Source organism: Rhinoraja longicauda, chromosome 2 (assembly GCF_053455715.1).
Source record: "Rhinoraja longicauda isolate Sanriku21f chromosome 2, sRhiLon1.1, whole genome shotgun sequence".
In the NCBI taxonomy this organism is placed as follows: Eukaryota; Metazoa; Chordata; class Chondrichthyes; order Rajiformes; family Arhynchobatidae; genus Rhinoraja; species Rhinoraja longicauda.
The window spans coordinates 9,881,543-9,897,890 of record NC_135954.1 but is presented as its reverse complement, the minus strand read 5'-3'; the positions used below and the strand labels follow the sequence as shown (position 1 = coordinate 9,897,890).

Below are 16,348 nucleotides of genomic sequence, written 5' to 3'. Positions count from 1 at the left end.
CTGTTTCTTAAACGTTGTGGGATAGCCCCCCTGCCGCAATTACCTCCTCCTTCGGCAGCTTGTCCCTCACACCCTTCACTCTCAGCGGCCGCTTCGCGAAAGCAAAAAGTTTTGCGCGAAGTAAAACTTCTCCGGGCAAGTTCCAGTTTTTGTTTTCTCCTCCTCTCAGAGATGGAGCCGTCGTGATGGTGACATATTTTCCTCACACAGACATCATTGATACGGACGACGGCAACGACAACGACCCCGCCCCCACAGCGGGCGCGACGACCCGCCCCCTCCCCCTCCCCCTCCCCCTCCCCACCCCCCACACACACGCGACACCTCCTTCCCCTTGATTGACAATCCGGCTGGCCAATCAGAAGCCCAATGGGAGGCGGCGGACGTCAGGGAGCGGCGCGGGATTGGCTGAGGTCGGGTAAGGGAGGGCGGGACTTGATGGGGGGCGGGACTTGAGGGGGAGGGGCGGGACTTGAGGTGATGCGCGGGACTTGAGGGGAGCCCACCCTCCCGGCCGCCGACGGTTGAAGCTCAGAGCGCGCGCGCTGTTGGCTCGCTCGCTCGCTCGCTGGTTGCTCGGCGGCGGCTTCGGCGGCACCGTGTGTGAAGCGGCGCCCGTCCGGCGTTGACACTCTTCCATCGCCGCCCCCTCCCTCTCCTCTCTCTCCTCTCACTTTGCACCCCACCCCTCAAGCCAAGCCAAGCCAAGACTAGACAACAAGACGCTCAGCTCACCACCATGTACGATGGCAGAACAGCCAAGCATTCCTTTCAGGACCACCGGTTCCACGCTCTTGCACCCGCTCAGTGTCTTCCTCAACGTGCCGCTCGACCAGGTAAGGGGAAAACCTCCAGAAACAGGAACAGAAGCCAGCCGCTACTCCAGCCATATGTTCATAAGTTGCAGGACATTTAAGTTCATATTAGTTCTAGGAGCAGAATTAGGTCGTTCGGTTCCATCAAGTCTATTCCGCCATTCAATCAATCAATCAATCAATCAATCAATCATGGCTGATCTATCTCTCCCATCTTAACCCCATTCACCTGCCTTCTCCCCATAACCACTGATCCTTCAGCCCAACTTCGCTCTTGACCGACCAAGTTTACAGTCAGAGCTTGTCTTGTCTTGCCTTGCCTGCATTGGCTTCCTTAAAGTTTGCCGTGGCAAGCCCGTCCATGGTACCAGACCGCTTAGGTGGGTGTAGGCACTGGTCGGGATGCTGCCTCAGATGAATGAGCAGAGAGGTATTGCTGTGAAGTTGGCTCATCTCCAGCAGGTGTAATCTGAAGGTTCCCGACATGGCACTCATGAAAAAAACAACTTTGTTTCTGACAGAGTGAAACTTTTATTGGCTACCAATAAAATTCAACAGGAAGGTAGATTATGGGGACAGGAATTATGAATTTATGAAAATGTACAAGGCCTGATCAGTAAGTTTGCAGGTGATACTAAAGTGGCTGGTATGGTAGATAATGAAGATGATAATCAAAAATTACTCAAGATCTTGATCAGTTGGGCAAGCGAGCTGAGGAATGGCTAATGGAGTTTAAAACAGATAAATGCATTTTCGGAAGGAACACCAGGGTGGACCTTAGAGTCAATGGCAGAGCCTTAGGGAGTGAGGTAGAGAAGAGAGATCTTGGAGTGCAGCAACCGAGTTCCCTGAAAGTAGCGTCACAGATAGATAGGGTGGCTAAGAAGTACACTGGTCTTTTTTCACAAAATGCTGGAGTAACTCAGCAGGTCAGGCAGCATCTCGGGAGAGAGGGAATGGGTGATGTTTCGGGTCGAGACCCTTCTCGACCAGACTGAAGAAGGGTCTCGACCCGAAACGTCACCCATTTCTTCTCTCCCGAGATGCTGCCTGACCTGCTGAGCTACTCCAGTATTTTGTGAATAAATACCTTCGATTTGTACCAGCATCTGCAGTTATTTTCTTATGGTACACTGGTCTTCATCAGTCAGGGTATTGAGAAGTCGGGATGTTATGTTATGATTCTGCAACACATTGGTGTGGCCACCTGTGGAGTATTGTGTTCAGTTTGGGCGTCCTGCCGAAATATGTTTTTAAGCTGAAAAGAGTGCAGAGAAGATTAATGATGATGTTGCCAGAGCACTGAGGTATAGGAAGAGGTTAGGCAGGCTTGGACTTTAATGTCTTAAAATGCACGAGGCTGAGGAGTGATCTTATGGAGGTGTATAAAATCACAGAGTCAAAAACTATGAGTAGAGGAATCAAGAACCAGAAGGCATAGGTTTAAAGGGAGAGGGGAAAGATTTAATGGGAACCCGAGGGGCAACATTTTCACACAGAAAGTAGTGGGTTTCTGGAATGAGCTGCCAGAGGAGGGAGTTGAGGCAGGTACAATGACAACATTAAAAAGACATTTGGTTTAGAGGGGAGGGAAGGAGAGGGGAGGGAGAAGGATACCAGACCAAGTGGACCAGTTGGGCCCAAACCTCTCCCCTCCCCTCTCCCCTCCCCTTTAAAATGTGAATAACTTTAAAAATATAACACCGATTTCAATGCAACTTCTTCCATTAGCACCAAAGGGACAACGGTGAGTAAGGTAGGCCTAAAATTGTTGCGCTATCGTGTAATGTTTTGGATGCAGTTCAGGAACAAACAACAAGCAGATGAGAGTTTGAGTAAATAGATGGGCAAATGCATCAGGTGGTTCTAGCATAGATGGGGCATCTTGGTTGGCATGGGCAAATTGGGCAGAAAGGCTGTGTGACTCTATGTCCAACTAAACACAACACTGGAAGTACAGTTTATTCAGTTATTTGTGGAGTTGCAACATAACATTTCAATTTTTGTATTCTATGCCGAGACCTAGGAAGGCAAGCTTCCAGTAATTGCCTCTTTAAGGGAACTGTAGACTTGAACATCAATATCCCTCCTCTGTTCATTAACATTCTTTAGCACCCTATCATTACTGTTCATGTCATTTTCTTATTTGGCTTTCCAAAAATTCATCATTGCAGATGGAATTTAATCATAGAAACATAGAAACATAGAAACTAGGTGCAGGAGTAGGCCATTCGGCCTTTCGAGCCTGCACCGCCATTCAATATGATCATGGCTGATCATCCAACTCAGTATCCCGTACCTGCCTTCTCTCCATACCCCCCTGATCCCTTTAGCCACAAGGGCCACATCTAACTCCCTCTTAAATATAGCCAATGAACTGGCCTCAACTACCTTCTGTGGCAGAGAATTCCACAGATTCACCACTCTCTGTGTGAAAAAAAACGTTCTCATCTCGGTCCTAAAAGACTTCCCCCTTATCCTTAAACTGTGACCCCTTGTTCTGGACTTCCCCAACATCGGGAACAATCTTCCTGCATCTAGCCTGTCCAACCCCTTAAGAATTTTATAAGTTTCTATAAGATCCCCCCTCAATCTTCTAAATTCCATCTTCTAGACAAGCCGAGTCTATCCAGTCTTTCTTCATATGAAAGTCCTGCCATCCCAGGAATCAATCTGGTGAACCTTCTCTGTACTCCCTCTATGGCAAGAATGTCTTTCCTCAGATTAGGAGACCAAAACTGTACGCAATACTCCAGGTGTGGTCTCACCAATGCCCTGTACAACTGCAGCAGAACCTCCCTGCTCCTCTACTCAAATCCCCTCGCTATGAATGCCGACATACCATTCGCTTTCTTCACTGCCTGCTGCACCTGCATGCCTACTTTCAATGACTGATGTACCACGACACCCAGGTCTCATTGCATCTCCCCTTCTCCTAATCGTCCACCATTCAGATAATAGTCTGCTTTCCTGTTCTTGCCACCAAAGTGGATAACCTCACATTTATCCACATTATACTGCATCTGCCATGGCTTTGCCCACTCACCTAACCTATCCAAGTCACGTTGCATCCTGAAAAGTACACAATGTTCAGGATGACCATGGTTGGCTCCCGGATGCCACCCTCAACTTCATGGATCATAATCATCGACAAAATGGTGCAGTACAATTCAACCCCATATAGATTGCCTGCTTCTAACTGCGCTGTTGAAAGTCTCATCATAGTTTCAATCCTCTGGGGCTCAGCTTCCACATCTACAATTTCTTTCTATTTCTGATCCATCCAAAAACAATGTGTACATGATTTTGACTTCCCACTTAACATCGAACAAGTAATGAAGTAGAGTTTTTGTGCACTGTTAGCAACCCAGGCATAGTTTGTGACTAAAAGGTGGTATATGTTGTTGTTTAGAGGAAAAACATCTCATATTTTGCTTGGGCAGCTTACTGCCCAGTGGTAGGAATATTGATTTCTCTCACTTCAGGTAGCCCCGGCATTCCCTCTCTCTCTATCCCCCCTCCCCCCCCCCCCCCCCCCAAGTCGCACTAACTTCTCATTGTCACCCTACAAACAGCTTACAATGGCCTGTTTCCTTTATCATCGTTCTTTTTTGCATATTTTTCATTCATAGTTCTTTATCTCTCCACATCACTGTCTATATCTCTCGTTTCCCTTATCCCTAACCAATCTGAAGAAGGGACTCGACCCAAAACGTCACTCATTCCTTCTCTCCAGAGATGCTGCCTGACCCGCTGAGTTACTCCAACCTTTTGTATCTATTTATAGTTTCATGAAGATTGGCAAGAATAATTTTGTCACATAACAGAACTACTTTTAGTAGCAACATCTCCCCAGTCACCTCAATAATATGATCTAAAAATATTTGCTCATTAAACACTTTCAAAAGGAATTCAATTGGTTGGAAGAGCATGCTCCAAGGTCCATCAATAGATTTAATTGGCAAAAATTTCATGGTATTTAATTTCAACTGGAAGCATGGCCAGTATTGTGGGTGGTGCTCACAGCTCAATGTTTGCTTTCCATCAGCATAAAAGATCATGGAAACTTAATTGGTGCCAGAAGTAACTTCTGTTCAAACTTTCTCAAGTTTTTATGGTGGCTTGGTCAACAATGGTAAAACCAGAGCAAGCTGTAGAGAGGGACTTCACGTCCCAATCTTAACTCATTCTATGCCAATTCCCAGTTGCATATGTAAATCTATAAATAAATATTTTTAGCCTTTTTTTATTTTTAGAGAGACGGCATTGAAACAGACTCTAGCCACCGAGTCCACAACAATCATCAATCACCCATTGACACTAGTTCTAAGTGATCCCATTTTCTTATCCACTTCTGACACATTAGCAATTTTATAGAGGCTAATTAACCTACAAACCGGCATGCCTTTTGGATGTGGGAGGAAATAAAGAATATTTTTCAGTGCTGCTAAAATAGTCTGAATTTCCATAGTCTTACAGAACTTTACAGTCCATTTTATTTGATGCATCTTTCCAATGAAGACATTTTAATTGAAACTGCAAATCTGTTTCAGACATGATCAAAATCCCCCTCAAAAACTATACAGTATTCAAAATGTTGCCATTCTGAGAAGTGTATTTGTGTCTGCCTTGCGCCAAAGAGTCAAATATATCACAAATCTTTTCAATGTTGCTCAATTGCAAATTAAATTTTAAATAAGGAGCTAGGTATAGAATAGTCAAATAGTTTGTATTTATTGCTGAGTTACTCCAGCTTTTTGTGTCTATTTTCGATTTAAACCAGCATCTGCAGTTCCATCCTATGCATTTATTTTAATATATATTGGATTGACAGCTGGTTTGACTCATTCTTAGTGTTTAACAATCTCAGAACAGAAATTAGGAATTGCTGGAGTTGAGAATCCTGGTGGAGAAGTCAGTTTAGATTTATTATTCTCATGTGTACTGCGGTATAGTGTTGCATGCTATCCAAAAAGACCAGATACACCATACAATCAAATCAAACTCGGGTACAATAGATAGGGGAGATAGAGTGCAGAATATAGTTCTCAGCACTGTAACACATTATAACGCATCAATTCCATAGACAAAGTCCAATTTCTACATTGGGGTAGAGGTGAATTGGACCATAGCCTAGCTTATTATGAAAGGACCGTTCAGAAGCATGATAACAGAAGAAAATAAGCTAGTTGGTTTCTGATATTCATATGACATTGACTCCAGACAGAAGACCCTATCAGAACACAGTTTGAGTTTAGGAGCAGACCAGAAATGGAACGTGAGATATTTTGTGGTAAATCAGTGGAAGTTCCAAAAGATGTTTTGTTCCATTGGGGCAATGATAGTTGTGAAGTGGAATATGGAGAACGGTAGTTGCATCAATTCTGCCGAACACCAAATAAAAAGGAGGGAAAAAGTATTTCCATCATGTACACAAGTTTTTGGTAGCCAGTCCTTGAAGGTATTTATTCACAAAATGCTGGAGTAACTCAGCAGGTCAGGCAGCTTCTCGGGAGAGAAGGAATGGGTGACGTTTCGGGTCGAGACCCTTCTTCAGGTTCCTCAGCAGGCCAATACAGTCCTTGATATGGGCAAGTCTGAAAATAGACCCAAAATGATCGATAAGGAATGGTGATATAAGTGTGAATGTCTTTTCTCTACTGCAAGGAGGTAAATGTACTACCTAGTGTCATCAACCAAGCCCCAGAGATATTCCCCTTTTATGGAGGGAATAACAAATGAAGAATTGTAGCATAAAAACACCAAATGTAATCACAACAAGGCTTGTGCATCCATGTTCTCCAGGGATGCTGTCGGACCTGCTTAGTTCCTCCAGTACTTTGGGCCATTTTTTTGTAAACCAGCATTTGCAGATCCTTGTTTCTACATCCAGATTTGCGTACTTAATATTTCTATTGTCCGCGAGCAGACCATTTCTAGAAACCATGAAGAGTAATGGTGGATACGGCTCCAGGGTTCGCCTGCACCATTTGGACTTGTAAATATCAGCCTGGAGCAAACCCTGTGTAGGTCTTCTCTATCCCCATGACAGTAATGCCCAAAGGTCGGTCATGTGGTTATTCAGAGGAGCCGGGAGCTGCTCTTGAAAAACTACATCAGCTGGTCTTAACAGTCATAATCCCAATCAAGTGCTAACCCAAGCCCAGTTCTGTTTGGATTCTGAAACTCAACCAGGTTAGGGTTTAGAAAATATTCCTCATATATATACTCTGGAAGTCAGTAAAGAAAAATGAGCATGAAGCAGAGGATGACAAAATGTCCGAGTAACATTATAGATTGGAAATGGAGTAATACTAAGATGGAATTGATTGAAAATGGGCTTCCTAAGAGGAAGGTGCAACCAAGGGCGTGCAAAGAGAATGATTATTGGCAACCACTAGTCGTTTATATACATAAAATATTCTTGTATTCCTTTTTATGCAGTCTGTTTTTGGAGAACCACATCGTTCTACTAAATTAATATCGATGCCTGTCAAATTCCAGTTAAGATAAGGATTTTGGCTCTATCTGTGTTCATAGCGAAATAAATTGTAATGCACAGAGCCAGGAAATTAGCATAATATTGACTGTTTAGTAAAAATTGTGAAATGGCTCCAGGTTTAAAAAACCGTGCTGGAAGGTGAAGGGTTTATGATACGTTTTTTGTTCTGCTAGCTTTATTTGTTATGAATTGTGATACATTTATCTGGAAGTTTAGGGCATCCAAAAGTGCACAAAACTTTAAAAAATACTGCAGTTGCTGGAAATCTGAAATCCAAATAGAAAATGCAGGAAACTCTCAGCAGGACAGAGATTGATACATTCACAACTATTGCGTATCAGGGACCCCACTGAACCGACATCTGACAATAGGAAATACCCGAGAAGACATTCTCACAACAGAGGTTGCCAGATTTTTGTCACAAGTTCTTTCAAAGTCAGTAAAACAAACTTCTCTGTTTTGCCATCGGCCACAAATTCAGGCCATGCTTTAGCAGTCATCAAATGTGTATTGATGTGATGATGGATCGCCCCTGTATCAGAATCATGTTCTATAAATTCCAAGTGAGGAAGGGAATTGTAAGTTTTGTTTTGTTAACTTTTAATCTGATTTTTTTGAGACAGAAGGAACAGTTTGATTAGTAAGGATGGTGGGGGTTATGGGTAGAAGGCAGGAGAATGGGGTTGAGAAGGAAAGATTGATCAGCCATGATTGAATGGCGGAGTAGACTGGGTGGGTCGAATGGCCTAATTCTGCTCTCAGAACTTATGTGCTTATGAAAATTGACGTAACATTTGTGGCCTGAGTGCAGCTCTTTTTTTGTCACTGCTCTAATGCAGCAACAGCATACTTGCAACCAGTTAAACCGAGTGGGTGTGAAATAGATGATTGAGTTTCCACACTATTATTTAATATGCCTTTTGGCCAAGATTTTTGGTGGGCTCTGAACTTGACTACATAACAAAGGAAAGAAAGTGGACAAGAGACATACCACATCTGCTAAATGTTCAGTGCCTCTTTACTAACTATTATAGTCAGAGAGAACATACCTTGAGGAATGTTGTCAGAGATTTTGGGGGAGCTGTTGAGAATGCCCCAGAAACATTATATTCCCAACTAGTGAGAGATTGTCTCAGGATTGTGATGATCAACCTTGAATTCATTGTTCGGAGCGCTTCAAAGACCCCGTCAAGTCATGGCAAAGGAGAAATGTCAGATGGAGTTGAATCTGAGCAAGTGTGAGGTGTTACACTTTGGTTGTCAAGGGGACAATATTATAACTAATGGCATAACCTTTAACAGCATTGATGTACAGATGAATCTTGGGATCCAAGTCCACAATTTCCTGAAAGTGGCAACACAAGTAGATAGAGTGGTAAAGAAGGCATATGAGATGGTTGCTTTCATAGGTCAGGGCATTGGGCACAAGAGTCAGGAAGTTGTGTTGCAGCTTTTTAGGACTTTGGGAGGCTGCATTTGGTATGTCGTTCTGGTCACCCCATTACAGGAAGGATGTGGAGGCTTTGGAAAGGGTACAGAGGAGGTTTACTAGAATGATGCCTGGATTAGGGATATTAGCTACACGGAGAGGTTGGACAGGCTTTGATTGTTTTCTGTGGAATGCCGGAGGTTGAGGGGAGAACTGATAAAAGATTATAAAATTATGAGGGGCAGAGATAGGGTAGACAGTCAGAACCTTTTTCCCAAGATGGAAAAAAACTCAAATACTAGAGGGCGTAGGTTTAGGGTGAAAGGGGCAAAATTTAAAGGGGATGTGCAGGGCAACATTTTTTATACAGAGGTGGTGTGTGCCTGGAATGTGCTGCCAAGGGTGGTGTTTAAGGCAGATTTGATAGCGACATTTAAGAGAGACTTGGATAGGCATGTGGATATCCAGGGAATGGAGAGAAATCGATTATGTCTAGGTAGATAAGAGTTGGTCTTGACACAATGTTCGGCACATATATTGTAGGCCGAAGGGCCTGTTTTATGCCGTAGTGTGGACAGCATGTTCTATGATGTGCAGCCTCTCCCTTATAGTAAACTTCAGCAAATATTCTCCTTCCATCAGTTTAATACATGTTGTAACCTGCATTCCAAAGCCTTTTTCCCTCCCTACAGGAAAAGAGCATAATTGATCCTATAATTGTGCCTTTAATTGATTACACTGTTATCAACAAAGGAGGTGGGGCCCTGGAGATAACAACACTTGCATTGCCTACAGGTTTTTACTACTAGATAGGCACAAAATGCTGGAGTAACTCAGCGGGACTCCAGCAACGTGTGCCATTTCGGATCAAGACCCTTCGGGTCTCGACCAAAATGCCACCCATTCCGTCTATCCAGAGATGCTGCTTCCTACACATGTTTTTACTACTCCTTGGTTGAAGTGCCCCTGCTCTCTTCAATGTTTGGGGACTACACATTGTTATCTGGATTTCAGCCTTTTGACAGCTTTTTACTCGCTGAAGTTTAGAAGGATGAGGGGGGGACCTCATTAAAACTTACCGAATAGTGAAAGGCTTGGATAGAGTGGATGTGGAGAGGATGTTTCCACTAATGGGAGAGTCGAAGACCAATCATAGCCTCAGAATTAAAGGACATTCCTTTAGGAAGGAGATGGGGAGGAATTTCTTCAGAGGATGGTGAATCTGTGGATTTTTTTGCCACAGAAGGCTGTGGAAGCCAAGTCAATTGATATTTTTAAGGCAGAGATAGATAGATTATTGATTAGTACAAGGGTTGAGGGGAGAAGGAAGGGGATTGGGGGTCGGAGGGAGAGATAGATCAGCCATGATTGAATGGTGTAGTCTTGATGGGCCGAATGCCCTCATTCTCCACCTATCACATGACCTTATGCCATTACTTCTCATGTTTCCACATTTATCCAGGCCTCTGAAGTGTAATTTTAATGTACTGATGGCTTACTCACCAGCATTGCCTTTGATTGTATTGCTCTCGCATTGCTTTGCGGATATCATTAGCCATGATTTAAGGGGAATCTCCCTTATACATTGGTAGCTGACTAGTCTTCTTTGAGATGGGAAGTAATCTTGGGTGGATTTTCCTAGAATGAAGGCATCATGCTAGCTTCTGGGAATCTTCAACACACTCACAGAAAGATCTCTTTGTAGCTATTTATTCTTTCATGGAATGGAAGCCCTCCATTCATGACCGCTCTTGAATGGTCATGAGAAGTAAGTTGATGGCCACCTGCAGACACCTGGAAGTGGTAGAGTCAAAATTAATTTGCTATTTGACTACCCTAAAAACGAATGTAATTGGCTGCCTGGGAAAATAGCATTTGGTGGACTGCATGTTGCACTTCTGCTTGGCCAACTGTATTAAATTCAAACTGTCTGCTGCACATACCTGGAAGAATCGAAAAGAAAACAAGTTGATGAATTGGTGACTTTGAGTCCCTGGCAAAGTGTAGTTACCAAATCTGTCAAGGGAATTTTGTTTCTGGAATGCAGGATGTCATAGCCACAGTTTGATTCAACATCTGAGCCTCCTGGACTTCCTGGTTTCCCTTTCCCGCGACTTTCAGTCTGAAGAAGGGACTGGCCCCGAAACAACACCCATTCCTCACTCCAGAGATGCTGCCTGTCCTGCTGAGTTACTCCAGCATTTTGTGTCTACCTCCTGGACATTCATGCTCAAAGAAGGATCCTAGCAATAGTTTCAAAGAAAATGTATAACCCAGAAGGAGATTTCCTGGCCTGTTTTACCAGTGCTGGATGAAAAGGAGCTGCTCAACATTGTCCACGTTCAAGCCCCTGGTCTGTAGTTGTGCAGGCCATGACTCTTCAAGTGCTGGTCCAAGTAATCTTTTACTACTCGTCCATCCCTCCCTTCTGAGAGTTTTTGACACTGGCCACCTTGGCGGCAGTAAGAATGTTCTTCTTAATTGATCTAATCCTTCTACCAACTTGTGGAAACCTGCGACCCTGGTTTTTGAAATTAAAGGATACTCGGCCGGCACCTTGTCGCTCTGATTTAAGGCCATCCGCCAACTGGGCATCCCATCTAATATCTGTCCATCAGGCGTGGAGAAGCAGTTGTTTGCTGTTATCCTGAGTTTCTTGGTGTTTGGCATGGTCTTCTTCCAGGCCACACTGTAACATGTATAGCCTGACTCTTAGTCTGAGGAAGGGTTTCTACCTCAAACGTCACCTGATCTTTTTCTCCGGAAATGCTGCCTGATGAACTGAGTTGCTCCAGCTTTTTATGTTTATCTTCACACTGTACCATAGCTTGGTGGAACCCAGGATAGACACAAAGTGCTGGAATAACAAAGTGCGGATGAAAGGGCATCTTTGGATGAAAAGCATGGGTTACGTTTCTGGTCAGAACCCTTCTTCATACTTGCATTGTGGTGGAACCCATGATGATGTGGCCATGGAAAGCTGCAAAATCGAGTTAACCTCCCAGATTTGGAAACCAAATAGCAGAATTCGCAAACCATGCTCGAATTTAACACAAGCTTGCTGCATGGCCTCCCAAAAACAACTATGAAGGAGGTCTTTCGCAGTCACTCAAGCAGCTGTGGGGCTGCAGTATTTATTACTGAACTTGCCTTTGAACCATGTCCAGTGTCACAGTTCTTGCTCTCTGATTCCACTGCTGCGTTGCACAGAGCTCTGGAAGCCCACACACACACTGACTAAGTCCTAAAGTTCAGCTAGTATCAGTTTCTAGTGAGCAATAGCCTGTGGTGATCATTCAACCTGCCTTTCCAGAGAGGTTTTCTAAACGTGGGGAAGTGTGCAGTTAAATGGTCGACATTGGGTTTCTCACACAATCATTTTAGCACATTTTAATCCCACCTTCAAGTTTGTGCAGTTGATCTTGTAACTGGTTGATGTGAGCCTGCAAATAGTAAACCGTTGTCTGTCCTGCCCTGCTTTGACAGGCCATCATACATAGCAAGAAATTCATTTTGAAACTCATTTGTGCCTCGCTACATGTGACAATAATAAACCTAAACTTAAATAATCACTCATAAAGTGCTGGGGTAACTCAGCGGATCAGGCAGCATCTCATAGAAACATAGAAAATAGGTGCAGGAGTAGGCAATTTGGCCCTTCAAGCCAGCACCACCATTCAATATGATCATGTCTGATCATCTAAAATCTGTACCCCTTTTCCACGTTTTCCCCTTATCCGTGATTCCTTTGCCCCATAGAACTAAATCTAACTCTCTCTTGAAAACATCCAGTGAATTGGCCTCCACTGCCTTCTGTGGCTGAGAATTCTACAGATTCACAACTCTCTGGGTGAAAAAGGTTTTCGTCATCTCAGTCCTAAATGGCCTACCTCTTATTCTTAAATTGTGACCCCTGTTTCTGGACTCCCCCAACATTGGGAACAATTTTCCTGCATCTAGCCTGTCCAATCCTTTAAGGATTTTATATGTCTCTATAAGATCCCCTCTCATCCTTCTAAATTCCAGTGAATACAAGCCCAATTGACCCATTCCTTCATCATATGTCAGTCCTGCCATCCTGGGAATTAACCTGGTGAAGCAATAATGTCCTTCCTCAAATTAGGAGACCAAAATTGCACACAATTGACAATAGGTGCAGGAGTAGGCCATTCGGCCCTTCGAGCCAGCACCACCATTCAATGTGATCATGGCTGATCATTCTCAGTTAGTACCCCGATCCTGCCTTCTCCCCATACCCCCTGACTCCACTATCCTTAAGTGCTCTATCTAGCTCTCTCTTGAATGCATTCAGAGAATTAGCCTCGACTGCCTTCTGAGGCAGTGAATTCCACAGATTTACAACTCTCTGACTGAAAAGGTTTTTCATCATCTCCGTTCTAAATGGCCTACCTCTTATTCTTAAACTGTGGCCCCTGGTTCTGGACTCCCCCAACATTGGGAACATGTTTCCTACTTCTAACGTGTCCAACCTCTTAATAATCTTATATGTTTCGATAAGATCCCCTCTCATCCTTCTAAATTCCAGTGTATACAAGCCTAGTCGCTCCAGTCTGTCAGGTTCAATACTCCAGGTGTGGTGTCACCAGGACCCTGTACAACAGTAGGACCTCCTTGCTCCTAAATTCAAATCCTCTCGCAATGAAGGCCAACATGCCATTAGTTTTCTTCACTGCCTGCTGTTCCTGCATGCTTACTTTCACAGGCAGCATCTCTGGAGAGAAGGAATGGGTGACGTTTCGGGTCAATAGACAATAGACAATTGGTGCAGGAGGAGGCCATTCGGCCTTTCGAGCCAGCACCGCCATTCAATGTGATCATGGCTGATCATTCAATAGACAATAGACAATAGGTGCAGGAGTAGGCCATTCAGCCCTTCGAGCCAGCACCGCCATTCAATGCGATCATGGCTGATCACTCTCAATCAGTACCCCGTTCCTGCCTTCTCCCCATACCCCCTCACTCCGCTATCCTTAAGAGCTCTATCCAGCTCTCTCTTGAAAGCATCCAACGAACTGGCCTCCACTGCCTTCTGAGGCAGAGAATTCCACACCTTCACCACTCTTTGACTGAAAAAGTTCTTCCTCATCTCCGTTCTAAATGGCCTACCCCTTATCCTTAAACTGTGGCCCCTTGTTCTGGACTCCCCCAACATTGGGAACATGTTTCCTGCCTCTAATGTGTCCAATCCCCTAATTATCTTATATGTTTCAATAAGATCCCCCCTCATCCTTCTAAATTCCAGTGTATACAAGCCCAATCGCTCCAGCCTTTCAACATACGACAGTCCCGCCATTCCGGGAATTAACCTAGTGAACCTACGCTGCACGCCTTCCATAGCAAGAATATCCTTCCTCAAATTTGGAGACCAAAACTGCACACAGTACTCCAGGTGCGGTCTCACCAGGGCCCGGTACAACTGTAGAAGGACCTCTTTGCTCCTATACTCAACTCCTCTTGTTATGAAGGCCAACATTCCATTGGCTTTCTTCACCGCCTGCTGTACCTGCATGCTTCCTTTCATTGACTGATGCACTAGGACACCCAGATCTCGTTGAACTCCCCCTCCTCCTAACTTGACACCATTCAGATAATAATCTGCCTTTCTATTCTTACTTCCAAAGTGAATAACCTCACACTTATCTACATTAAACTGCATCTGCCATGTATCCGCCCACTCACACAACCTGTCCAAGTCACCCTGCAGCCTTATTGCATCTTCCTCACAATTCACACTACCCCCCAGCTTAGTATCATCTGCAAATTTGCTAATGGTACTTTTAATCCCTTCGCCTAAGGTCGAGACCCTTCTTCAGACTGATGTCAGGGGAGTGGGCGGTATAGAGATAAAATGTAGTCGGAGACAGCAAGACTGGTCAGAGAATTGGGAAGGGGAGGGGATGGAGAGAGGGGGAAAGCAAGGGGTACTTGAAGTTGGAGAAGTCAATGTTCATACAGCTGGGGTGTAAGCTACCCAAGCAAAATATGAAGTTCTGTTCCTCCAATTCGCACTGGGCCTCACTGACAATGGAGGAGGCCCAGGACAGAAAGGTCAGTGTGGAAATGGGAGGGGGAGTTAAAATGTTGAGCATCCGGGAGATCAGCTAGGTTTAGGTGGGCTGAGCGGAGGTGTTCAGCAAACGATCGCCGAGCCTCCGCTTGGTTTCGCCGATATACAGTCCACACTTGGAACAGCGGATACAGTAGATGAGGTTGGAGGAGGTGCAAGTGAGCCTCTGCCTTACCTGAAAAGACTGTTGGGGTCCTTGGACGGAGTCGAGAGGGGAGATATAGGGACATGTGTTGCATCTCCCGCGGTTGGTTGCAGGGGAAAGTACCTGGGGAGGTGATGGTTTAGGTGGGAAGGGACAAGTTGACCAGGGAGTTGCAGAGGGAACGGTCTCTGTGGAATGCAGAAAGGGGTGGAGATGGGAAGATGTGGTTAGTCGTGGGATCCCGTTGGAGGTGCCGAAAATGTTGGAGGATTATGTGCCGTATGCGACGACTGATAAGGTGGAAGGTGACGACAAGGGGGACTCCGTCTTTGGGGGGAGGCGTAGCAAGAGCGGGGCTGCGGGACATCGAGGAAACCCTAGTGATAACCTCATCTGTAATGAAAGAGGGGGAACCCCTCCCCCGTTCCCTAAAGAATGAAGACATCTCCGATGACCTGGTATGGACACATCATTTTGGGCACAGATGCGGCGTAGACGGAGGAATTGGGAGTAAGCCCTGACATCAGTCTGAAGAAGAGTCATGACCTGAAATGTCACCCATTCCTTCTCTCCAGAGATGCTGCCTGTCCCGCTGAGTTACTCCAGCATTTTGTGACTATCTTCGATTTAAACCAGCATCTACAGTTCTTTCCTACAATGAATAAATGGATGCTAGTTTTCACATGAGAAAGTAACAAAAAGTGCACAGGTTGTAAATATTTTTTTTAAATCAAGCAGAAAAAAAACTATTACAAATAAAAGTTATCCAGGAATGTAAAAATATATGATTGAAACATTTATAATTGGCAGAAATACTGAATAGTTTGCTTCAGTTTTTACCAGGGAATAATTCAACATGTGTAACATTAGTCAAGGAGACAAAAAAGGCTTTAAAGCATTTAAGATGGCGATATTTGACATACGACCAACTTCGTTTGAGTAAAACATAAACTTGATGTCTCAAATAATGGTCGTCAGGAATGCTGGAAAGACTTCTTTACTTGGATGTCGAAGAGAGTGCAGAAAATGCTAGATGTGGGTACCCGAGGTAAATTAGATGGCTACATTTAAGAGGAATCAATATAATTACAAGAGGATGCAAGGATTGGAAGGTATGTTAATCGGGTAGGCTGATACAGGGGGAGGCATTTGTGGAGCAGAAAAATTTGACTAAATATTGTAAATATGTAACATTTTATCTCCCATTTGGTTAGCATTGGTTCTTTACTTTTAAAGCTTGATGAGTTTAAGACTTTTGCCAAAAAATCCTATGAATACAATGTTTTATTTTCTCCAGCAAAATGCTATTGAAAAGTATTTTTTTCTCCTGGAGGGAAATATGAAAATTACTATTTATAACATATATAAC

General features: G+C 44.2%; 1 protein-coding gene across 1 annotated transcript in view; it reads left to right on the top strand.

The window, feature by feature from the left end:
• Positions 1-717: 717 nt before the first annotated feature.
• mboat1 (membrane bound O-acyltransferase domain containing 1) overlaps positions 718-16,348 on the top strand; it is an 85,592-nt gene continuing 69,961 nt past the window's right edge. The window contains exon 1 of the mRNA XM_078427076.1: positions 718-836. Coding sequence (XP_078283202.1) covers positions 747-836 — 90 coding nt within the window. The 5' untranslated portion in view covers positions 718-746. The remainder of the gene's footprint in view (positions 837-16,348) is intronic.